Below are 23,448 nucleotides of genomic sequence, written 5' to 3'. Positions count from 1 at the left end.
CTGTAGCCTGCAGGACTGGGTAGATCTGACTCTAGCCTGCAGGACCGGGTAGATCTGACTGTAGCCTGCAGGACTGGGTAGATCTGACTGTAGCCTGCAGGACCGGGTAGATCTGACACTAGCCTGTAGAACTGGGTAGATCTGACTGTAGCCTGCAGGACCGGGTAGATCTGACTCTAGCCTGCAGGACCGGGTAGATCTGACACTAGCCTGTAGGACTGGGTAGATCTGACTCTAGCCTGCAGGACTGGGTAGATCTGACTGTAGCCTGCAGGACCGGGTAGATCTGACTGTAGCCTGCAGGACTGGGTCGATCTGACTGTAGCCTGCAGGACTGGGTAGATCTGACTGTAGCCTGCAGGACCGGGTAGATCTGACTGTAGCCTGCAGGACTGGGTAGATCTGACTCTAGCCTGCAGGACTGGGTAGATCTGACTGTAGCCTGCAGGACCGGGTAGATCTGACACTAGCCTGTAGAACTGGGTAGATCTGACTGTAGCCTGCAGGACCGGGTAGATCTGACTCTAGCCTGCAGGACCGGGTAGATCTGACACTAGCCTGTAGGACTGGGTAGATCTGACTCTAGCCTGCAGGACTGGGTAGATCTGACTGTAGCCTGCAGGACCGGGTAGATCTGACTGTAGCCTGCAGGACTGGGTAGATCTGACTGTAGCCTGCAGGACTGGGTCGATCTGACTGTAGCCTGTAGGACTGGATGGATCTGACTGTAGCCTGTAGGATTGCATGGATCTGCTCTAGCCTGCAGGACTGGGTAGATCTGACTGTAGCCTGCAGGACTGGGTAGATCTGACTCTAGCCTGTAGGACCGGGTAGATCTGACACTAGCCTGTAGGACTGGGTAGATCTGACTGTAGCCTGCAGGACTGGGTAGATTTGACGCTAGCCTGCAGGACCGGGTAGATCTGACTCTAGCCTGTAGGACTGGGTAGATCTGACTGTAGCCTGCAGGACCGGGTAGATTTGACGCTAGCCTGTAGGACCGGGTAGATCTGACTGTAGCCTGTAGGACCGGGTAGATCTGACTCTAGCCTGTAGGACTGGCTAGATCTGACACTAACCTGTAGGACTGGATGGATCTGACTGTAGCCTGTAGGACTGGGTAGATCTGACTCTAGCCTGTAGGACCGGGTAGATCTGACTGTAGCCTGTAGGACCGGATAGATCTGACACTAACCTGTAGGACTGGATGGATCTGACTGTAGCCTGTAGGACTGAGTGGATCTGACTGTAGCCTGTAGGACTGGGTAGATCTGACTCCAGCCTGTAGGACCGGGTAGATCTGACTGTAGCCTGTAGGACCGGGTAGACTTGGCGCCAGCCGGTAGGACTGGATACATCTGATGCTCCGTCCGTGCCACCAGGTCATTACGGTGTGTCTTGCACACCATGAGGAGCACAGATGTGAAGGCTGACACATCCCCACCTTCCTGAGTGTTTAGTGCTTGGGGTCTGAAATCTGCATGGCCCGTGAGCCAGAACGGCCTGATGAGGTCAGAAGCGTGAGACCAGCACCAGCCCAAGGGCCCAGTGCCCGGCACCCAGCTCGTTCCCTCCCGCTGCACCACGGCACCCTTCCCAGGTGGCCAGGGCTGAGCTCCCTCGGGATCCTCGTCACGGGAGCCGGCACGTGCCTGTGCGTCCTGCAGGGCCCGGCCCCTCCGCTCCACACAGCTGCCTTCGCGTCATCCACAGGTGCACCAGCCGGATAGCATCTTTTCCCGTCGCCGCACTGCGCGCCGTGCTGTGGCGTGCAGCCCCTCCAAGTCCCCCCACGCCCCCTGTGGTCACTCCCGCCCCGCACCTGTCCGGGCGACGCTGCCGTCAGTTTATTCCTCCAGCCCCTGCTCTGGCATCAGGCTTCTCTCCCCGGGGCACCGTGCATCAGGCAGCCGGCGTCCGCATCCGTGCGGCTGTCACGGGCATCGGCCGTCTTCCCGCTGGTGTGCTTCTGGGAGGACCGATGCCCCGGCCGGGCCTCGGGCCTCATGCTTCTGGGAGACGGATGCCCCGGCCGGGCCTCGGGCCTCGTGCTTCTGGGAGGACGGATGCCCCGGCCGGGCCTCGGGGCTTATGCTCAGCCCCCCCGTGGTCCACTTTCCCGGCAGCTGTGCGGCGTCCCGGTTCTCCCAGCAACGCGGACGTCTGGCTGCCTGGCAGCCTTGCCTGACCTGGCATCTTCAGTCCTTTCTGACTCAGCCGCGTCTCGTGCTCGTGTTGCCACCGCTGCGTGCCCCGTGAACCCTGCCCTCACCAGCGCCAGTGCCGGGCGCGCTCCCCCTTGTCTGCCGGCCGTCGTGCGCCCCTCTTTGGAGGGCAGTGCACATCCGGGCTCTGTCGTGTTTGGGCCTCTTTCTCGGTGGTTTCTCCTGTCATTCTGTTCACCGTGCCGGGCGCTGAGCCGGAGTCCCGGGCCGGGGCGGGGCAGCTGGCCACTCTCGTCCTTCAGGGGGTGCACGTGTGCTCCGTTCAAGAAACCCTGGCCACGGCAGAGCCTCTCGTTTCCTTCCAGGAGGGCCGCTGTCTGGCCTTTCACCCTCGGGCTGGGATCCCCCGGTATTCAGTGTGTGTGAAGTGGGTTTGCTCTGTCCCAGCTCACTTCCTTCCCTTGCTCCCTTAGCCCACCAGTGCCTGAGGGAGACACTTACATCCATCATCGTGGTCCCCTGGAAGTTCTTTTGTGTTCCCTTACAAGTTTTCATGCGAGCCTGTCAGTGTATACTGCACACCCCAAAACAACAAGCCCTTGGTGCATGTAGGTGGGGGCTGCGTGGACCCTGGGTGGGGGCTGCGTGGACCCTGAGTGGGGGCTGCGTGGACTCCGTGGGTGGGGGCTGCGTGGACTCCGTGGGTGGGGGCTGCGTGGACTCCGTGGGTGGGGGCTGCGTGGACCCTGGGTGGGGGCTGCGTGGACCCTGGGTGGGGGCTCCGTGGACTCTGTGGGTGGGGGCTCCGTGGACCCTGGGTGGGGGCTCCGTGGACTCTGTGGGTGGGGGCTGCGTGGACTCTGTGGGTGGGGGCTGCGTGGACTCTGTGGGTGGGGGCTCCGTGGACTCTGTGGCTGGGGGCTGCGTGGATTCTGTGGCTGGGGGCTGTGTGGACTCTGTGGGTGGGGATTGTGTGGATTCTGTGGGTCAGCAGAATCGTCTGGAAGAAATTGCAGCCTGTAAACTCAGCAGTGCAGTGAGGTCCATGTTACCACGTTTAGGTCGTCTTTGATTTCACCCAGCCGTGCTCTGTAGTTTGCTTTGTAGACAGTGTGTGTGATTTGTTTTTATTTTTTTCAGACAGTCTCTTTCTATCACCTCCCGGGTTCAAGCGATTCTCCTGCCTTAGCGTCCTGAGTAACTGGGATTACAGGCGCCCGCCACCACCACGCCCAGATAATTTTTGTATTTTTAGGAGAGACGGGGTTGCACCATCTTGGCCAGGCTGGTCTCGAACTCCTGACCTTGTGATCCGCCCACCTCAGCCTCTGAAACTGCTGGGATGACAGCCTGAGCCACCGCGCCCAGCAGGGTTAATTAATTGTTAAGAATCTTTCAAATCATCAAGTTTTGATTTTCCTGATTTTCCTGATTTTCTCTGTTGACTGTTTTTCCTTCCATGTCTGCCGTGTGTGTGTGACTTTGAGGTAGAAGTGCAGACGACTGATGTTAAACTTTCCTTCCTCGCGTGTGTATTTAAGGCTGTATTTAACCTGCCATGGGCTCTGCTGCAGGCCTGTCCCACACGTTCCATAAGACGTTTCCGTCGCTGTGGGACTCACCACTTGCCTGGCTGACGGGGCCATTTCTTCCCGCACATACTGGTTCTTAGTCTGCGCCGCTTGGTTTGCAGACACTGGGGACGCAGCCGCCTCTGGTTACAGTGTCCGCGTGTGGTCTCTGGTCGGGGGACTGCGTGCCCGGCACTCCATGGCTCAGCTCTCCTGACTCGGTTCCAAGGCCGGAGCGAAAGCCACATTGAGTTTGCAGATACCCAGACGTGTCTGGCTGAGTGTGCTGCGTCTGGCCGCAGCAGAGGGTCTCCAGGCAGCGGTGGTCAGGAGCCAGGAGCGCAGCAGGAGCGCAGCAGGAGCGCAGCAGGAGCGCAGGCGTCCGGGCCCCGCTGACCGCCCCCTCCTGCCCTCTCTGCCCCAGGCCTGCGGCTGCCCCCTCTACTGGAAGGGACCGCTCTTCTGTGGCGCCGGCGGGGAGCGCACGGGCTCTGTGTCCGTCCACAAGTTCGTCGCCATGTGGAGAAAGTGAGTCCCGGGCCGGGCACGGGGCCGTGTCGGGAGGGCGGAGGCGTCCCCGGGTCCCCCTGGCGTCAGGACAGGTGCCCCCTACGGCTGCCACCGTGAGAGGAGAAACCCGCGCGTGGGCGCAGGCCTGCCGGGGTCGTGCGTGGCGGCCTGCCCTGTTGTTCCACCCTGTGTCTGCGGGGTCGAAACCCCCCCGCCTGTGAGGGTGGCGCGCAGTCATCCTGTCCTTCCAGAATCCTCCACAACTGCCACGACGACGCGGCCAAGTTCGTCCATCTGCTCATGAGCCCTGGCTGCAACTACCTGGTGCAGGACGACTTTGTCCCCTTCCTGCAGGTGAGAGCCGGTGTCTACACGGCACGCCTCACCCTTCACGGGGGGCCGGTGTCTACACCGCACACTTCACAGGAGGGCGGGTGTCTACACCGCACACTCCACGGGAAGGCCGGCGTCTACACTGCACGCCTCACCCCTCGCGGGGGGACCGGCGCCTACACCGCACGCCTCACCCCTCACGGGAGGGCCGGCGTCTACACCGCACGCCTCATTCTTCCCACCCGCAGGACGTGGTGAACACGCACCCGGGGCTGTCGTTCCTGAAGGAGGCGTCCGAGTTCCACTCGCGCTACATCACCACGGTGGGTCCCCAGCGGAGGGGCCGGGGTGAGCCCGGGGGCGGTTCCGGGGCGGGCGGGGTCCGGGGTCTTGAGCTTCGGGAGGAGGCGGCTGTTTCCTGGGAACGTGTCTGCCGTGCCCGGGAGCCCGGCGTTGGGGGGACTCTGGCTTTCCGGGGTGGCCGCGCCCCTTTCCCACCTGTCCTGGGCCCGCGTGGCCCCGGGGCGTCCCCGGCCAGACCCTCCCCGCTTTGCGCGCCCTGGGGCGGCGCCTCCCGCAGGGCCCTTCCCGCCGCGCTGCCCCCGCCCGTCCGGCCCTGGCGAGCCTGGTGCGGCTGAGACCAAGGCCGCGCCCCTCTCCCCGGCGCCGGGTCTCCGTGCGGGGCGAGGCTGGGGGTTCGCGCACCCAGCGCACTGACGGCGCCCCCGCAGGTCATCCAGCGGATCTTCTACACCGTGAACCGGTCCTGGTCCGGCAGGATCACCTGCGCCGAGCTGCGGAGGAGCTCCTTCCTGCAGGTGCGCGGCGCGCCCGCCCTGTCCTCCCGTCCCTCCTTCCCCCTCCTTTCCTCCCCCCTCCTTTCCCCTCCCCCGCACTCCCACCCCATCCCCACCTCCCCCACGCTCCCTGCCCACCCCCAGGCCTGTGAGCGCCGCCTGCACTTGGGGGTCCATGGTTGATCTGCGAAGTGGGGGGGCCGTACTGGGCACCAGGGAGAGCCGAGCCCTCATTCCCTGAGAGCTGCCCCCCACCCCCACGCCCGCCTAGGGAGCCGCCCCCGTGCTGGAGCTCCCCCCACCGCAGAGCTGCCCCCACTCGGAGCGACCCCGCCTTCCCTGCCCCCGCCCGCAGCCACCCGGACTTGGGGCGTCCCCCCAGAGGCCCCGCGCTCAGGCCGCCTGGGTCCTTTGGCAGAATGTGGCGCTGCTGGAGGAGGAGGCGGACATCAACCAGCTGACCGAATTCTTCTCCTACGAGCACTTCTACGTCATCTACTGCAAGTTCTGGGAGCTGGACACGGACCACGACCTGCTCATCGACGCGCACGACCTGGCGCGGCACAATGACCACGGTGCGCAGGGGCAGAGGGGCGGGCGCGGCGCGGGGACACCGAGCAGACCCTTCTTCTCTCAGGGCGTCCCGGGTCTGCAGCTGCCTCTCCTCCCCCACTCCCCGCTCCGTGTCTGGGTCCCCGCGTGTCTGGGTCCCTGCGTGCGCCTCTGCACCAGGCGTCCTCCCCCGGGCGTCTGCAGGGTCCGTGTGGGCCGCTGGTCCTGAGGCTCAGACAGCCGCACCCGGCCCGAGGGCCTGCAGTCCCGCGCGGCTTCATTGTTAACACCCGAGCAAGGGCGTGCAGACCAGCCGCGTCCCTCAGCTCCAGGTTCCAGCCCCCAAGGCCGGGAGCAGTTTCCGTCCAGTCCCCGACTGGGTGGAGCGCGGCCTTAGAGGGCGGTCAGATCCCTCCGCGGGAGGCGGCGCCTCCCCGGTGTCCTCACCCGGCTCCTGTAATAGTCGTGCAGCTTCCAGGGACGAGAGCCTGCCTGTGGCCTGTGCGGCTGGAGTTTTCTTTTTTTTTTTTTTTTTGGCGGGGTCTCGCTCTGTTGCCCAGGCTGGAGTGCAGTGGCCGGATCTCAGCTCACTGCAAGCTCCGCCTCCCGGGTTCACGCCATTCTCCTGCCTCAGCCTCCCAAGTAGCTGGGACTACAGGCACCCGCTACCTCACCCGGCTAGTTTTTTGTATTTTTTAGTAGAGACGGGGTTTCACCGTGTTAGCCAGGATGGTCTCGAACTCCTGACCTCGTGATCCGCCCGTCTCGGCCTCCCAAAGTGTTGGGATTACAGGCTTGAGCCACCGCGCCCGGCCTGCGGCTGGAGTTTTCTAAAGGGTTCCTTGAAGTCTGCTTCCCCCCGCCCAAAAAAACCAAGAGTATTTCCCAGTGACGGTGGCATCTGTTGCGCGCAGCCGACTCGCGTGCCTGGTGCCCGGAATGTGAGCTCCGCCCGTCCGGGTCTCCCGGGGCTGCTCCTGGGCCGCGCGGCCGCCGTAGACCCCCGTCCTGCGTGCGTGGGACGCGCCCCTGAGCAGACGTAGCATTGCCTGGATTTGTCCTGTGCCCGGTTCAGGGAGCCACCTGCGCCCTGGACCCCACACGTAGCCGCGAGGAGAGCCCAGCTCGGCACAGCCGCCCGTGTGGCCCGAGCCAGCGCTTCACCGCGGGGAATCGGCCCCGAACCAGGCGTTCGCTGTCCCTGGGAACCCCGGGCCCGCCCCGGCTTTCCCTGTTCCGCTGGTGCCCACCCTGGGTCTCCGGGCAGCATGGCCTGTGCGGCCGGGCGATGGCAGGTGCGGCCGCGCTGGGCTGTTTCTCACACACGGCGGCCTGAAGCGGGGGCGTCTTGGCCCCGTGCGTGCCGGGGACACGGGTGACCGCAGGGATGGCCGCCCGGGCTGCGGGACCTCGTGGGCCGGAGCTGACGGCGTCGGTGCCTCCGCTCTTGCCTCTTGTTAGCGGAGTTTGGGCTGCAACGTGTTTCTTTTCGGGATGGCACTGAGGCCTCCCTCACTCTGCGTCTGGAGCGGAACCTGTGAGGCCTGAAGGTTCCGCCCTTTAATGAACCACGGTCAGCTTCATGCGCCCCGGGTCCGCTCGAAGGGCAGGGGTGGCTGCACCCGGGAGGGGCCTGTGCAGGGGCCCCGGGGCCGCCTGTGGGCATTTCGGTCCTTGCCCCGTCCAGGCTCGGCTCGGGGGGGTCGTGACATCGGGGCCGAGGCGCGGTGCGGGCTGCCCATCAACCCCCTTCCTTTCCAGCCATTTCCACCAAGATGATCGACAGGATCTTCTCGGGAGCAGTCACGCGGTACGTGCGGCTCAGGCCCCACGGGGACCCGGCTCCTCCTTGCCTGACACGAGCTTGTCGAGTTCCCACAGCGACTGGCCGTGGGGAGGGGGACACGTGTCTCTTGTCACCCGAAAGCCTAGTGGGGGGCACGACACTCTGTCATGTGAGGTCTGAGGAAGGGGCGGCCCGTGCCCCAGGTCAGGGGTCCTCGTCGGGCGCTGGGCCTGAGCGAGCCCCGGGAAGGGGACGTTGCCGGCGTCCAGGCGGCCGTGGCCGTGGTGCAGGTGCACTCCTGACCCCACCTGGATCTCGGGAACGCTCTCTGGCCACGGGGCCTCCACGTCCTCCCTGGAGGGGCAGGAGGAGGGCTGGGCCGGGGGCCCCTCTCGCCCCCGGTCATGGGCAGGGGCTCCACGCCCGGGAGTCTCTCCGTGACACCATCTTCGTGTCTCCATCCTGGCCTGGGGTCTAGAGGCAGAAAAGCGCAGAAGGAAGGGAAGATCAGCTACGCAGACTTTGTCTGGTTTTTGATCTCTGAGGAAGACAAGAAAACGCCGACCAGGTGGGTTCCTGCCGCGGTGCGGGTTTGTTCAGTGCAGGGCCGGGAGCCGCCCGTGTGACGTGTGTCCCCAGGCGGATGCGCGCACGTCTGGTGGGGGGCTGCAGGGCACGGGCGGATGCGCGCACGTCTGGTGGGGGGCTGCAGGGCACGGGCGGATGCGCGCACGTCTGGCAGAGGAGCTGCAGGGCACGGGCGGATGCGTGCACGTCTGGCAGAGGAGCTGCAGGGCACGGGCGGATGCGCGCACGTCTGGCAGAGGAGCTGCAGGGCACGGGCGGATGAGTGCACGCCTGGCAGAGGAGCTGCAGGGCACGGGCGGATGCGTGCACGCCTGGCAGAGGGGCTGCAGGGCACGGGCGGATGCGCGCACGCCTGGCAGAGGGGCTGCAGGGCACGGGCGGATGCGCGCACGTCTGGTGAGGGGCTGCAGGGCACGGGCGGATGCGCGCACGCCTGTTTGGGAGGCTGCCCCCGGGGCCGCAGGGCACGGGCTGGGAGGGTCCGGGGCGGGGCCGACAGACCTCGCTGTGCCACAGCATCGAGTACTGGTTCCGCTGCATGGACCTGGACGGGGACGGCGCCCTGTCCATGTTCGAGCTCGAGTATTTCTACGAGGAGCAGTGCCGGAGGCTGGACAGCATGGCCATCGAGGCCCTGCCCTTCCAGGACTGCCTCTGCCAGATGCTGGACCTGGTCAAGCCGAGGAGCGAAGGTGACGCCCCGTGAGGGCCCAGGGTGAGGGGACGGGTGGGCGAGAGGACGGGACAGACGGGAGAGAGGACGGCCCGGGGTGAGGGACCTACTCTGAGTTGGTGACGAGGCCCAGCACCGCAGGTGTCCGGTCTCACGGCGCAAGAACCTCCTACTCGGGGCGTCGACACCCCCGAGGGTGGCCTGGAGAACCCAGGCCGGGGCTCACCGGGGACGTCGGCACCGGCTGAGGGACCAGTTGCCACGTTTGTGCTGATGCCACACAGGGTGGGGTCCAACCCTCTCTCCCCGTCTCCTCCCCTCACCCCTGTCTCCTCCTCTAACCCCCACTCCCGTCTCCTCCCCTCACCCCGTCTCCTCTCCTCACCCCTCTGTCTCCTCCCCTCTCACCCCGTCTCCTCCCCTCTCACCCCGTTTCCTCCCCTCTCACCGCTCTGCCTCCTCCCCTCACCCCTGTCTCCTCCCCTCACCCCTCTGCCTCCTCCCCTCTCACCCCCCCGTCTCCTCCCCTCACTCTCCTCCCCTCACCCCTGTTCTGCCACCCATCGTCCCAGCTCCTCCCGGCCCGGCCCCGGTGCGGGAGGCCCTGAGTAGGAGGTTCTTGCGCAGTGAGACCGGACACCTGCGGTGCTGGGCCTCGTCACAAACTCAAGAGTAGGAGCGGCCGTTTCCCACGGCTACTGAGGCAAAGGGGAGCGTCCACGCTGCTCGGCTTCCTTCTGCATCTCAGACTCCAGCTCTGGGACTTTCACTTTGGAAATGGCTCCGAGGCCCGGGCACCGCCCTGCAGCCGTCCCTCTCCCTGGCTGGGGCCCTCCTGGTGCTCAGTGTCCCCGGGACACCCTCTGGCCACGGCCTGCGTGGGGAGCTCCGGGCTCTGTCATTTCACATCCAGGGGCGCCTGCACCACGTCCCCGTCCCTGCGTCCTCGGGGCACAGGTGGCCCGAGCCGCCCCCGCACCGCGGCCTCCACACCTCAGTCCCCGCCCAGAACCACGCGCGTGTCCGCCTGTCCCGTCAGACCCGTGGCGGGAGAGCCCGGAGCCTCGGGCCGCGTCCTTACGCGCGTGTGACCCGAGGCGCGCGCCGCACAGCCCACAGCCGGCCCGAAGGTGAGGCCGGGCTCACGCCTGGGACACGTCCCCTCCCCGCAGGGAGGATCACGCTGCGGGACCTGAAGCGCTGCAAGCTGGCCGGCGTGTTCTTCGACACCTTCTTCAACATCGAGAAGTACCTGGACCACGAGCAGAAGGAGCAGATCTCGCTGCTCAGGGTGAGTGCGGGGGGCGCGCGGGCGGGGCCGCGCCAGGCGGGTGCGTGACGTGACGCGTGCGCTTCCCCCAGGACAGTGATGGCAGCGGCCCCGAGCTCTCGGACTGGGAGAAGTACGCGGCCGAGGAGTACGACATCCTGGTGGCTGAGGAGACGGCGGGGGAGCCCTGGGAGGACGGGTGAGCGCGCGGCCGGGGGGCGCGGGGGACAGTGAGGGGGGTGCGGGGGCGCGGGGCACAGGGGGTGCGGGGCACAGTGAGGGAGGTGCGGGGACTCGGGGGACAGTGAGGGGAGCGCGGGGCACAGTGAGGGGGCGCGGGGCACAGTGAGGGGGGTGCGGGGGCGCGGGGCACAGTGAGGGGGCGCGGGGCACAGTGAGGGGGTGCGGGGGCGCGGGGCACACTGCGGGTGTGCGGGGGCGCGGGGCACTGAGGGGGTGCGGGGGCGCGGAGCACTGAGGGGGTGCGGGGGCGCGGGGCACAGTGAGGGGGTGCGGGGGCGCGGGGCACAGTGCGGGGGTGCGGGGGTGCGGGGGCGCGGAGCACTGAGGGGGTGCGGGGGCGCGGGGCACAGTGAGGGGGTGCGGGGGCGCGGAGCTCTGAGGGGGTGCGGGGGCGCGGGGCACAGTGCGGGGGTGCGGGGGCGCGGAGCACTGAGGGGGTGCGGGGGCGCGGGGCACAGTGAGGGGGTGCGGGGGCGCGGAGCACAGGGAGTGCGGGGGCGCGGGGCACAGGGGGTGCGGGGCACAGTGAGGGGGGTGCGGGGACTTGGGGGACAGTGAGGGGAGCGCGGGGCACAGTGAGGGGGTGCGGGGCACAGGGGGTGCGGCGGACAGTGCAGAGACACCGGGCACAGTGAGGGGGGCGCGGGGATGCGGGGGGGGACCAGCCCACTGTCCCCCGCCCCGCTTTGGGGGTGTAAATGGTACTTTTAAGATTCCCGGTTCCGCTGGTTCGTTGGCGGCCATGGAAATACGACTGATTGACCTTGTGTTTTGCAACTTGACGCAACACACTTGGGAGATCTGAACGCTCTGGCGCTTCTCTGCGGCTTCGGACGGCCCGTGTCCGTCAGTGGGTCTGTGTCCGTCGGTGGGTCCGTGTCTTGTCTTCCTTTTCACCCCCGCGTGGCCGTCTCTTGCTTTCTCTTGCCCGCTGCGCGGCCTGGACGCTGCTGGGTGGGGTCCGGGCCGACCACGTCCAGCCTGACTGAGCTGTGCGGGTTTGTGTGCGTCCTGGTGCCCGGTCCTGGGGGCGTCTCCCCTCCCCCGGCGGTCACTGGGGGGGTGCTCTGGCCTCTTCCTGGTGGGCGGACGTTTTCCCACACGGGGCTGAGTGTCTCAGATGCTTGCGCTCCATGTTCCTCTGTCCGTCCGTCCGTCCGTCCGGTGAGTGACACCGGGGCGTCTTCAGCCAGCCGTGTGTTCCCAGCATAGACCTGACTCATTTTATCCTTATATAGGGTTGGACTCTCTTTGCAAGGATTATCTGTAGTCGTTTATAAATTTGTTTTTGAGACACGGTCTTGCTCTGTCACCGGGGCGAGGGCTGTGCTGTCGTCACAGTTGACTGCAGCCTCCGCCTCCTGGTGCAAGCGATCCTCCACCCTCGGCCTCCTGAGCACCTCGGATTACAGTGGTGTCCCCCTGCGGCCGGCTAATTACTACGGGGGTGCCCCCCGCGCCTGGTTAATTACTATGGGGTGCCCCCCCCCCAACGCCCGGCTAATTACTACAGGAGTGTCTCCCAGCGCCCGGCTAATTTTTTGTTTTCTAGAGACAGAGTCTCGCCGTGTTGCCTGGGCTGGTCTCAAACTCCTGACCTCGGGCGATCCTCCCGCCTCGGCCCCCCACAGCGCTGGGAGTGCAGGCCTGAGCCACCGAGCCCGGCCTGTGGCTTTTCCTGGGATGTCTTGGTCTGGCTCGGGTATCAGGGTGATGCTGGCGCACGGAACGGGGGGCGGTCTGCTTGCTCTCCCCGTAGTTTCTGGAGGAGTTTGTGCACAGCACCCGTGACTTCTTCCCTCAGTGTCTGGTAGAATTCACCACTGACCCCATGGGGGCCTGGTTTTATTTATTTCAGACAGAGTCTCGCTCTGCGGGTTTCCACCTGCCCCGCAGGCCACGCCCCGGGCGCGTTCGTGGAGCTTGTTGCTGGCTCAGTGGCCGCAGCTCTGGTCGGCTCAGGGGACTTTCTGGTGCTGGAGGCTGGGCCCGGGCGGCCTGCGTGTCCCGGAAACCACGCGCCGTCTCCAGGGCCTGGCTCTGCGCCGCCGGCCCCGCCTTCACCACCCCCTCGTTGCAGGTTCGAGGCCGAGCTCAGCCCTGTGGAGCAGAAGCTGAGTGCCCTGCGGTCCCCGCTGGCCCAGAGGCCGTTCTTCGAGGCGCCCTCGCCCCTGGGCGCCGTGGACCTGTACGAGTATGCGTGCGGGGACGAGGACCTGGAGCCGCTGTGAGGCCGCCCGGGGACCCCACCGCGGGCCCCTCTGCACGGGCCGCGGCCACCGCGGCTTGTGTAAAAACTCTTGTCTGTTGTGGAAAGCGAGTGCGTTTGTACGGAATGGTAAATTTTTATTTATTCACAGAAGCATGTGCTGTGAATTCCCGCCGTGGGTTCGCGGCTGGACCGGCCTCGGGCTCTGGGGCCTGGTGCCCCCGCCCCGGGGACACGCGAGGGCCGCTCGGGACTGGGACAGACGGACACCCGCCGGCCTCGCCGTTCCGGGGGCCTCGTCTCTCTGGAAAGGTCCAAGCTGTGACCCGCGGCTCCCGGGCACGTCCCCCGCCCCGGACAGGAGCCTCCACCGCAGCCTGCACGTTCTGTGTAATGGACAAGAGCGTTGCTGGCGATCGCGCTTGCGTCTTTGAACGAACGTTGGGAGGATTTTCAGTCGCCGGCTCGGCCGGTCCCTCCCAGCCCGGGAGCCAAGGCCGCCAAAGACCCCGGAAAGAAGGAGCTGGCGTCGAGTCGGGGCCTAAACAAGGGGGTTCGGAGACCCCGCCGGGCACAACCCTGAGTGCAGGGAGGACCACGAGCCCTCCAGGGACGCCCGACACGCCTGAGCCCAGGCCCAGCTCTGCTCCTTCCACAGGCCAGGGAGGGTCACGGGTGGTGACCACGGGACGACCCCCGTTCCTCGCACACGACAAAATGTTCCCCCCGGACAGGGACGTGGCCACACGGCCGGGAACAGGCGGGCGGGGCGGGAGCACCCCGAGAGCTGCGCACACGCCCCGTTCACCCGCCGCAGCCCTGGCTGTGAAGGAGCTGGACGCACAGGCGGTCCCTGCGACCCCGAGGAGAGACGGCAGCGGGGGCTGGGGGCGGGGGGGGGGGACATGGCAGCACCTCCTGGGGAACGGCCGCTGCCCCAAACGTGTCCTCAGTGTCTCCAGGTGTCCCCGGATTTCCCAGGGGACGCCCCCACCTGGGTCTGCGAAGGGTCAGGGCCCCCCAACAACAGGACAGGTGCCGGGCAGGAGGGTCTGACGGTGGCCGCCGCAGGGAAATGGCACCGGGAGCCACGGCCTGGGGGCCCACCCTGCCCCGCGCTCGGGGGAGCCCGTCTGGGCGGGCAAGTCCGCCCCCCACCACCTCAGGGCCCCCCACGGCCATGGTCATGGGACTGAGGGGGCCGAAGTGGGTTCACCTCTGACCGGAACCCTCCACCTCCCACACTGACAGGAGGAGGCCCCCAATGGGGGGTTGAAGGCTGGGGGTTCAAGGCTGAGACATCAGAGGGCTCCCTGGGGCCGTGAAAGGAACAGCGTCCCCCACCCACGTCCCTGGTGAGGCCCCCGCACAGCCGCCGACACCCCCGTACTCACCGCATCCCCCAAGCGCCCCCTCCTCCCCCAGCCACGGCCCCGATGCCCTGGGCCACACCAGGGCCGGCCGTGCACGCTCAGCCTCGGCTGGGGAAGCGGGGGTCCCCGTGGACAGCAGCGCGGTGGGGACACCCGGAGCCCAGCAGTCCTGCCCCCACTTGGTCTAAGGGTCCGTTCCCCTGACAGCCCACGTGAGGGGGGCCGGGGGTCCCCACAAAACAAGCACCCGGGTCACCCTGACAGTGGCCAGCGGCCGGCGTCCCTCCAGGACAGGGGCCAGGACGTTCCAGGGCTCGGCGGGGGCGCCTGTGGCATCCCCGGGAATGGCCGTCCCGGGCGCCCTGCGGTTGACGGCCGTCACCCCTGGAGATCCCCCAGCAGGGACTCAGCCGGCCCCTCCCTCCCTCCCTCCCTCCCTCCCTCGCAGGGTCCCTTCGTGTCAGATCCCAGCGCGTCCACGGGGGCACCCCAGGCTCCCAGCATTGGCGCCAGAGCGGCCCCCAGAGCGCTGTCCCCAGGGGCGGCAGGGACGGGCCTGGGAACACGGGGGCTCCCCAGAACGAGGGGCCCAGCCTGGGGCGGGGGACGGGGCCTGGACAGCTGTGAGACGGAGCAGAGGGAGACGGGGCGTTGGGGGAGAACCGGGGGCATCAGACGCAGGAACTGGACGGAGCCGGACCAGCCGCGCCCAGCAGTTGTCAGAGACACGGCCCTGGGGGGGGAGCAGGGAGGCCCTCGGGACGCTCAGAGCCGGGAAAGGAGCAGAGGCCGGGGGTCGTCCCCAGCGCGGTGCCCACGTGCCGCCCCGCCCAGGCCAAGGGGTCAGACCCCACGTGGCACGGGGGCCCGTCTGTGGGTGACGGGGACGCAGCCCCCCGGGCCGGCCCAACCCCGCGTGGCACAGACGGCCCTGCCCAGCCCGAAGCCGCAGACACGGCCCCTCACCCGGCCAGACGCTGCTGCGTGGCTCCCGCGGGGGCCTCGAACCAAGCTCCCCGTGACCCGCGGGCCGACCCCGGCAGGGCAGCGATGCCCTAACCCCGGCACCCTCCGTAGAAGCCACAGCTTCCCCCAGGCTTGGCCTCCGCACCACACACGCCACCCGGAGCCTGGGCAGCCGCCGTTCTGGTCTCCGGGGACAGCACCCGACCGCACCCCGGGCCCCAGGACGTGTCCGCCGGGGGCTGCGGCTCGCCGGCCGTGTCCTCGCCAGGGCGTAGCTCTCTCCACCCCGGTATCGGGTCCCACAGCAGCCCGGGCCGCCGCCGCGAGGGGGTCCTGCCCACCCGTGCCCCAGACAACAGCCCTTCTGTGGGGACACAGCCGCCCCGTTTCCCCAGCGTGGCCCGGCAGGGAGCAGCCAGAGGAGGGGGCGAGGCCCCGTCGGGAAGGGAGACCCCAGAGGTGCAGGCACAGCAGGTCCCGCTCGGACAAGCCCCCCACAGCCCTCCCCCCACAGCCCTCCCGGGCCCGTCCCTCAAACCCCAGCACACAGACCCCTGCCCCGCAACCCAGGCGGGCCTGAGCGGTACCTACGGCCGGCAGCTCACAGGTGCGACCACGGGGGGGACACGGAGGCCCCCGTCCTCCCCGCCAGGGCCTCGGCCCCCAGGGACTCACACAAACCCCGCAGGACACTCGGGGACCAAGGGCAGGAAGCGGGGCTTAGAGGAGCGGCCGCCTGGCCACGGCGATTCCAAACGGGCAGGCTCCACGCTGCACCTCTTTTGTCTGTTGTGAGGCGGAGTCTCGCTCTGTGGCCCAGGCTGGAGGGCAGTGAGGTGATCTCGGCTCACCGCAACCTCCGCCTCCCGGGTTCCCGGCATTTTCCTGCCTCGGCCTCCCGAGTAGCTGGAACTACAGGCCCGCGCCACCGCGCCCGGCTCATTTTTGTATTTTTAGTAGAGACGGGGTTTCACCGTGTTGGCCAGGCTGGTCTCGAACTCCTGACCTCGTGATCTGCCCGCCTCGACCTCCCAAAGTGCTGGGATGACAGGCGTGAGTCACTGCACCTGGCCTTTAATAGAAAACCGGGCCCCCCCTCTCCTGCCCAGGCTGGTCCTGGGCTTAAGTGATCCCACCCCGGCCGCCCAAAACGCTGGGATGACAGGTGGGAGCCGCCGGGCACAGCGCAGCAGCCACACGACCTGTGCACACGGGGGTGCTGACCAGGAACTCGAGCAAACATACCTGCCACATGCGACTCTAGAAATGCCATGGGGGCCGGGCGCGGTGGCTCACGCCCGTCATCCCAGCACTTTGGGAGGCCGAGGCGGGTGGATCACCTGAGGTCAGGAGATCGAGACCATGTTGGCCAACACGGTGAAACCCCGTCTCTACTAAAACTACAAAAATTGGCCAGGTGTGGTGGAAGGCACTTGTAATTCCAGCTACATGGGAAACTGAGGCAGGAGAATCGCTTGAACCCGGGAGGCGGAGCTTGCAGTGAGCCGAGATCGAACCACTGCACTCCAGCCTGGGCGACAGAGCGAGACTCCGTCTCAAATAAATAAATAATGTGCCACGGGAACCTGCTCCGTGCTCACCTCCCCCAACGTCGGAGTCAGGGACACGGGCCGTGCCTCACAGGGTGGGGTGACAGGACGTCCACGCGGGCCCTGACCCTCCTGACCTCCCCTCATCCGGGGGTGCCCTGGACATTAGAGCTGTGGGGTACCCTAAACATGACAGCCGTAGGGTACCCTGAACATGAGGGCCATGGGGCACCCCAACCCTGTGGGACCGTAGGGTGCTCTGAACATGAGGGCCGGGGGGTACCCCAACCTTTTGGGACTGTGAGACACACTGACTTAAGACCACGGCTTACCCTGATGCTTAGGGCTCTGCGGTGCCCCCGACTCCCCAGGCTGTGGTGCCTACGGGACGCCGGGCCTACGTGGGGAGGGGGCGGAGGCACAAAAGCGATGGGGGAGGTGGAGGGCATCGGCTGTCCCTGCCCTGAAGGACAGGATGGGGCCAGTCAGGTAGGAGTGTGGCCAGGACCAAACCCAAGGACTCAAGGGAGAGATGGGGTGTGGAGAGAGGAGGGGAGCGGTGGGGAGAGAGGAGAGGGGTGGGGAGACAGGAGGGGGGTGGGGAGACAGGAGGGGAGGGGTGGGCGGGCAGAGGGGAGTGGAGCGGGGAGAGAGGAGGGGTGGTGGGTATGGGGGGACGGTGGGGGGAATGGGGGGCACGGACTGGGGGTGGGGAGGGGACAGAGGGGAGGAACCAGGGTCACACGTGAGGCCGGCGCCCTGACTGGAACGTGGCCTTCAGCCACCTGTCACCAGCCTGTGGGACCTCGGGGACACGGTGAGGGAGCCAGGCCTCGGGGCCCAGCCTGGATGCCGCCCCCTCCCATCCCCCAGCCTCACCGAGGGGCCACTGACTTCGTCACACCACAGGGACCCCGTCCCAGGGTTCTGGGGCCCGTGCAGGAAACACGCAGGTGCAGGTGCGGAGCCAGGTCCCCACACCGCGGGCGTCTATTTGTATCCCCGTGGCAGGAAATCCAGGGACGCGTGTAGACGAAGAACCGTCTGCACACCTGGACCCCCAGCGCCTCGGGAAGCCGATGTGGGGGGATCCCCTGAGCTCAGGAGTCTGAGCCCAGCCTGGGCCACATGGAGAAACCTCGTGTCTAGGAAGAATTACAATCAGAGGGACATGGTGGCGGCACCTGTCACCCCAGCTACTCGGGAGGCCGAGACGGGCAGCCATCCTCCCACCTCAGCCTCCCGAGTAGCTGGGACTACAGGACCCATGTCCAGCTCATTTTTTTTTTTTTAAGAGATGGGGGTATCAGTATGTTGCCGAGGCTGGTCTTGAACTCCCATCCCCGCTCGGTCTCCCAAGGCAGTGGGATTCCAGGTGTGAGCCACCGCGGGACGCACACGGACACAGCTCACACCTGCCCCTGACACACAGGTATTTCTGACCCCGCATGGCGGGGCGGTCCCTGCAGAATCAAAAGGAACCTGAAGCCTGCGGCCCTGCACCATCCACGTGCCGCTGCACTGACTTAAAGCTTCTCACGGGCGGGCGCGGGGGCTCGCACCTGTCATCCCAGCACTTTGGGAGGCCGAGGCGGGTGGATCACCTGAGGTCAGGAGATCGAGACCAGCCTGTCCAACGTGGTGAAACCCCATCTCTACTAAAAATACAAAAATTAGCCCGGACGTGGTGGCAGGTGCCTGGAATCCCAGCTACTCGGGAGGCTGAGGCAGGAGAATCGCTTGAACCCGGGAGGCGGAGGTTGCAGTGAGCCGAGATCGCACCGCTGCACCCAGCCTGGGCGACACAGCGAGACTCCGTCTCAAAAAATAAATAAATAAATAAAGCTTCTCATGAACGATGAAAACCAAAATTCCCATCGCGTCTGCACCGTACGGATCCGCCTCTGCTCCAACCAGCAGGACCACAGCTGGGCTGTGACTCAGTTTCCTTACGAAAAGCACCAGGGGTGACCAGGACTTAGTCCCCCCCACCCCGCCCGGTGCCACTCACATCCCGACCTGCTCTCAGGAGCCCGGCGGACGCGTGGATCAAACTCGATCGGAGACACGCGTCTCATCCCGTTCTGGGCGGCCCACGCGGTGCTTGCCCAGAGCACGTTCAGCCTATGGTTTGGTTTGGTTTTTGCTGTTTTCCAAAGCGCTGGGATTCCAGGCGTGAGCCATTGCGCTTGGTGTACGGTAGGTTTTAAGTTAAAAATGTCACAAGACAGGCCGGGTGCAGTCTCAGGCCTGGAATCCAGCAGTTTGCGAGGCCACGTGCGGAGACCTGCTTGAGCCCGGGAGTTTGAGACCAGCCTGGGGAACACAGGCTGAGACTCTGTCTCCATGAAAAAAAAAAAAAACAACAAAAAATCACACAGTAGCCAGGTGTGATGGTGCACGCCTGGAGTCCCAGCGACTTAGGAGGCTGAGGTGGGAGGATCGCTTGAGCCCGGGTGGGAGAGGCTGAAGTAAGCAGAGATCGCACCACTGCTACTCCAGTGTGGGCAACACAGCAAAATCCTGCCTCAAAAAAAAAAAAAAAAAAAAAAAAAAAATTTTCAGGCCGGGCGTGGTGGCTCACGCCTGTCATCCCAGCACTTTGGGAGGCCGAGGCGGGCGGATCACCTGAGGTCGGGAGTTCGAGACCAGCCCGGCCAACATGGAGAAAACCCGTCTCTACTAAAAATAACAAAACAATTAGCCGGGTGTGGTGGCGGGTGCCTGTCATCCCAGCTACTCTGGAGGCTGAGGCAGGAGAATCACTTAAACCCAGTGGCACAAACTGGCTCACGGCAACCTCCGCCTCCCGGGTTCAAGCGATTCTCCTGCCTCAGCCTCCCGAGTAGCTGGGATTCCAGGCACCTGCCACCAAGCCCGGCTAATTTTCATGTTTTTAATAGAGACGGGGTTTCTCCACGTTGACCAGGCTGGTCTCGAACTCCTGACCTCCAGTGATCCACCCGCCTCGGCCTCCCAAAGTGCTGGGATGACAGGCGTGAGACACCGTGCCCGGCCATGCATCCATTTTTGGTACAATTTTGAGAAACACAAACGTCTATATACAGACATACACAGGGTGTGTATCTACTATCCATGCATGCGTGCCTACACACCCTCACAAATGTGTGTGCGTGTGTGTATACTTTTACATTTTGGTGACATTTGGTGATAATCTTCTAGCCCTATATAGGACTGCGGGAACAGAACCAAATTTTTTTTTTTTTTTTTTTTTTTTTGACACGGAGTCTCGCTCTGTCGCCCAGGCTGGAGTGCAGTGGCCGGATCTCAGCTCACTGCAAGCTCCGCCTCCCGGGTTCCTGCCATTCTCCTGCCTCAGCCTCCCGAGTAGCTGGGACTACAGACGCCCGCCACCTCGCCCGGCTAGTTTTTTGTATTTTTTAGTAGAGACGGGGTTTCACCGTGTTAGCCAGGATGGTCTCGATCTCCTGACCTCGTGATCCGCCCGTCTCGGCCTCCCAAAGTGCTGGGATTACAGGCTTGAGCCACCGCGCCCGGCCAGAACCAAATCTTAACAATGTTCACCTCAGGGCCGGGCGCGGTGGCTCACGTCTGTCATCCCAGCACTTTGAGAGGCTGAGACGGGCAGATCACCTGAGGTCGGGAGTTCAAGACCAGCCTGGCCAACATAGTGAAACCCCGTCTCTATTAAAACTACAAACATTAGCTGGGCCATCGTGGCGTGCACCTGTCATCCCAGCTACTCAGGAGGCTGAGGCAGGAGAATGGCTTGAACCCGGGAGGCAGAGGTTGTAGTGAGCTGAGATCGCACCCCTGCACTCCAGCCTGGTGACACAGTCAGACTCTGTCTCCAAAAAAAAAAAAAAAAAAAAAAAAAAAAAAAAAATTCTTACAGAGAAGAGGGTCTCGCTGTTGGCCAGGCTGGTCTGGAACCCCAGGGCTCAGGCAATCCTCCTGCGTTGGCCTCCGACGGTGCTGGGAGGACAGGCCTGAGCCACCGCGCCCGGCCACCTGTGGCTTTTTGTCCCCAAAATCAGACCAGGAAGAGCCACAGCTCAGGTGTGAGCTGCCCGAGTCGACGCCAGGTGGCGCCCAGGCCCCGAGCCAGCTCTGTCTGCAACGCAGCCTCATCCCCGGACCTGCTCGTCCCCTTCGTCCCAGAGCTCGACCCCCCAGAGCCATCACCCCCCGACCGCAGGGCTCACCCTCCCACGGACCCCTGGCCGCGCTCTGGGCCTGCGTGGTGGTCCGTGGACTCGCTTACGGACACCCGTTCTGCTCAGCCTCCTGACGCCCTTGGATAGCTCGGAGGGTACAGAGAGCAGGTCCTAAAGGATATCGATGGCTACACACACCTCCCCGAGTTCACCACCTCGGGGTGCCCAGAGCTCCTCCCACAGCACCTTTGAAGCTCTCATTCCGTCTCAGTCTATTAACAGGGCAGACGGAGCCCAGGAGATTGTCGGCTACACGCACGCACGCACACGCACACAGACGGAGCCCAGATTGACGGCTACACACACACACGCCCCTGAGCTGTCCACCTGGGGACGCCCAGAATTCCTCCCACAGCACCTTCAAAGCTCTCATTCCGTGTCTCAGTCTATTAACAGGGAAGACAGAGCCCAGGAGATTGACGGCTACACACACACACACACACACACACACCCAGATTGACGGCTACACACACACACACGTCCCTGAGCTGTCCACCGGGGGACACTCTCATTCCATCTCTCAGTCTATTAACAGAGAAGATGGAGCCCAGCAGATTGTCGGCTACACACACACACACACACACAGAGATGGAGCCCAGATTGTCGGCTACACACACACACACACACGTCCCTGACTTCACAACCTGGGGACGCCCAGAGCTCCTCCCACAGCACCTTCAAAGCTCTCATTCCATCTCTCAGTCTATTAACAGGGAAGACAAAGCCCAGGAGATTGACGGCTACACACACACACACACACACACACACACACACACCCCAGATTGACGGCTACACACACACACACGTCCCTGAGCTGTCCACCGGGGGACGCTCTCATTCCATCTCAGTCTATTAACAGGGAAGATGGAGCCCAGCAGATTGTCGGCTACACACACACACACACACACAGATGGAGCCCAGATTGTCGGCTGCACACACACACACACACACATACATCCCTGACTTCACCACCTGGGGACGCCCAGAGCTCCTCCCACAGCACCTTCAAAGCTCTCATTCCATCTCTCAGTCTATTAACAGGGAAGACAGAGCCCAGGAGATTGACGGCTACACACACACACACACACACACACCCCCCCCAGATTGACGGCTACACACACACACACACACACACGTCCCTGAGCTGTCCACCGGGGGACGCTCTCATTCCATCTCAGTCTATTAACAGGGAAGATGGAGCCCAGCAGATTGTCGGCTACACACACACACACACACACACACACAGATGCAGCCCAGCAGATTGACGGCTACACACACACACACACACACGTCCCTGACTTCACAACCTGGGGATGCCCAGAGCTCCTCCCACAGCACCTTCAAAGCTCTCATTCCATCTCTCAGTCTATTAACAGGGAAGACAGAGCCCAGGAGATTGACAGACAGACACAGACAGACACACAGACACACACACACACACACACACACACACACACGTCCCTGACTTGACCACCTGGGGACACTCTCATTCCGTCTCGCAGTCTATGAACAGGGAAGACAGAGCCCAGGAGATTGACAGACAGACACAGACAGACACACACACACACACAGACACACACAGACACACAGACACACACACACGTCCCTGATTTGACCACCTGGGGACACTCTCATTCCATCTTGCAGTCTATGAACAGGGAAGACGGAGCCCCGGAGAGGCCTCCGTCCCGCGCTGCCCTGGCAAATCTGGGTTCCGAGTCTGAGTTCAGCGGTGTTAAAAAACAATAGTCTACGTCCCCCGCTTGGGGCCACATATAGCAAACCCTATTTACCGCATCCAGGCACATCACGATTCCACCTGCCGAGGCCCCCACCACTGTCCTAGGTCCATCCCCAGCTTGGCGACGGTTCCAAATGCCTCCCCCGACCGCCCCCCAGTCAAAGTCTCGCTCTGTCGCCCAGGCTGGAGTGCAGTGGCGCGATCTCAGCTCACGGCAACCTCCACCTCCCACGTTCAAGCGATTCTCCTACCTCAGCCTCTGGGGTAGCTGGGACTACAGGCACCTGCCACCACACCCAGCTAATTTTTGCATATTTAGTAGAGTCGGTATTTCTCTGTGTTGCTCAGGCAGGTCTCGAACTCCTGACCTCAGGTGATCCACCCACCTCGGCCTCCCAAAGTGCTGGAATTACAGGCTTGAGCCACCGTGCCTGACCTCAGACACCTTTTGGTGCTTCTTGTTTGAGATGTGGGGTCTTAACTCTGTCACCCAGGCTGGAGTGCAGTGCTGCAATCTGAGCTCACCGCAGCCTCCACCTCCTGGGCTCAAGTGATCCTCCCACCTCAGCCTCCCGAGTAGCCGGGACCACAGGCACCCACCACCACGCCTGGCTAATTTTTCTTTTTTTTTTTCTTTCTTTCTTTTTTTTTTTTGTAGATAAGGGGCCTTACCATGTTGCCCATGCTGGTATCAAACTCCTGGGCTCAAGCAATCCTCCCACCTCAGCCTCCTTCCCAACGCATAAATGGGGGTGACACTTCTGCCCAGTCCCCACTGTCTCCCTCATTCTGTTTTACAACTACGGTCACATAAAGTAACGCAGAAAGGCGAGCCCCGTTATTCCCCCCTTAAAACGTAGCCTGGAGCTTGCAGGAAGCGGGCAGGTGGTAAAGATTCAGAGGCCAATTGAGATCACACGAT

General features: G+C 64.4%; 1 protein-coding gene across 3 annotated transcripts in view; it reads left to right on the top strand.

Annotated features, from left to right (window-relative positions):
* The window catches only part of LOC105478255 (protein phosphatase 2 regulatory subunit B''beta), a 45,934-nt gene extending 33,084 nt beyond the window's left edge, over nucleotides 1–12,850 (top strand). For 2 of the 3 annotated variants that reach the window (XM_071089388.1, XM_071089389.1), the window contains exons 3-13: nucleotides 4,161–4,264; nucleotides 4,498–4,600; nucleotides 4,828–4,902; nucleotides 5,311–5,397; nucleotides 5,795–5,951; nucleotides 7,690–7,738; nucleotides 8,193–8,282; nucleotides 8,819–8,994; nucleotides 10,148–10,266; nucleotides 10,338–10,444; nucleotides 12,569–12,850. In XM_071089388.1, the coding sequence (XP_070945489.1) occupies nucleotides 4,161–4,264; nucleotides 4,498–4,600; nucleotides 4,828–4,902; nucleotides 5,311–5,397; nucleotides 5,795–5,951; nucleotides 7,690–7,738; nucleotides 8,193–8,282; nucleotides 8,819–8,994; nucleotides 10,148–10,266; nucleotides 10,338–10,444; nucleotides 12,569–12,719 (1,218 nt within the window). In that variant the 3' untranslated portion in view covers nucleotides 12,720–12,850. Of the gene's footprint in view, nucleotides 1–4,160; nucleotides 4,265–4,497; nucleotides 4,601–4,827; nucleotides 4,903–5,310; nucleotides 5,398–5,794; nucleotides 5,952–7,689; nucleotides 7,739–8,192; nucleotides 8,283–8,818; nucleotides 8,995–10,147; nucleotides 10,267–10,337; nucleotides 10,445–12,568 lie in introns of those variants that run through there. The other variant, XM_071089390.1, reaches the window with a different exon arrangement.
* The last annotated feature ends 10,598 nt before the right edge of the window (nucleotides 12,851–23,448 follow it).

The sequence above is a fragment of the Macaca nemestrina genome, chromosome Y (genome assembly GCF_043159975.1).
Source record: "Macaca nemestrina isolate mMacNem1 chromosome Y, mMacNem.hap1, whole genome shotgun sequence".
NCBI classification, from domain to species: domain Eukaryota; kingdom Metazoa; phylum Chordata; class Mammalia; order Primates; family Cercopithecidae; genus Macaca; species Macaca nemestrina.
The sequence above is the reverse complement of the archived record's forward strand: the minus strand, read 5'-3'. Positions and strand labels throughout refer to the sequence as shown.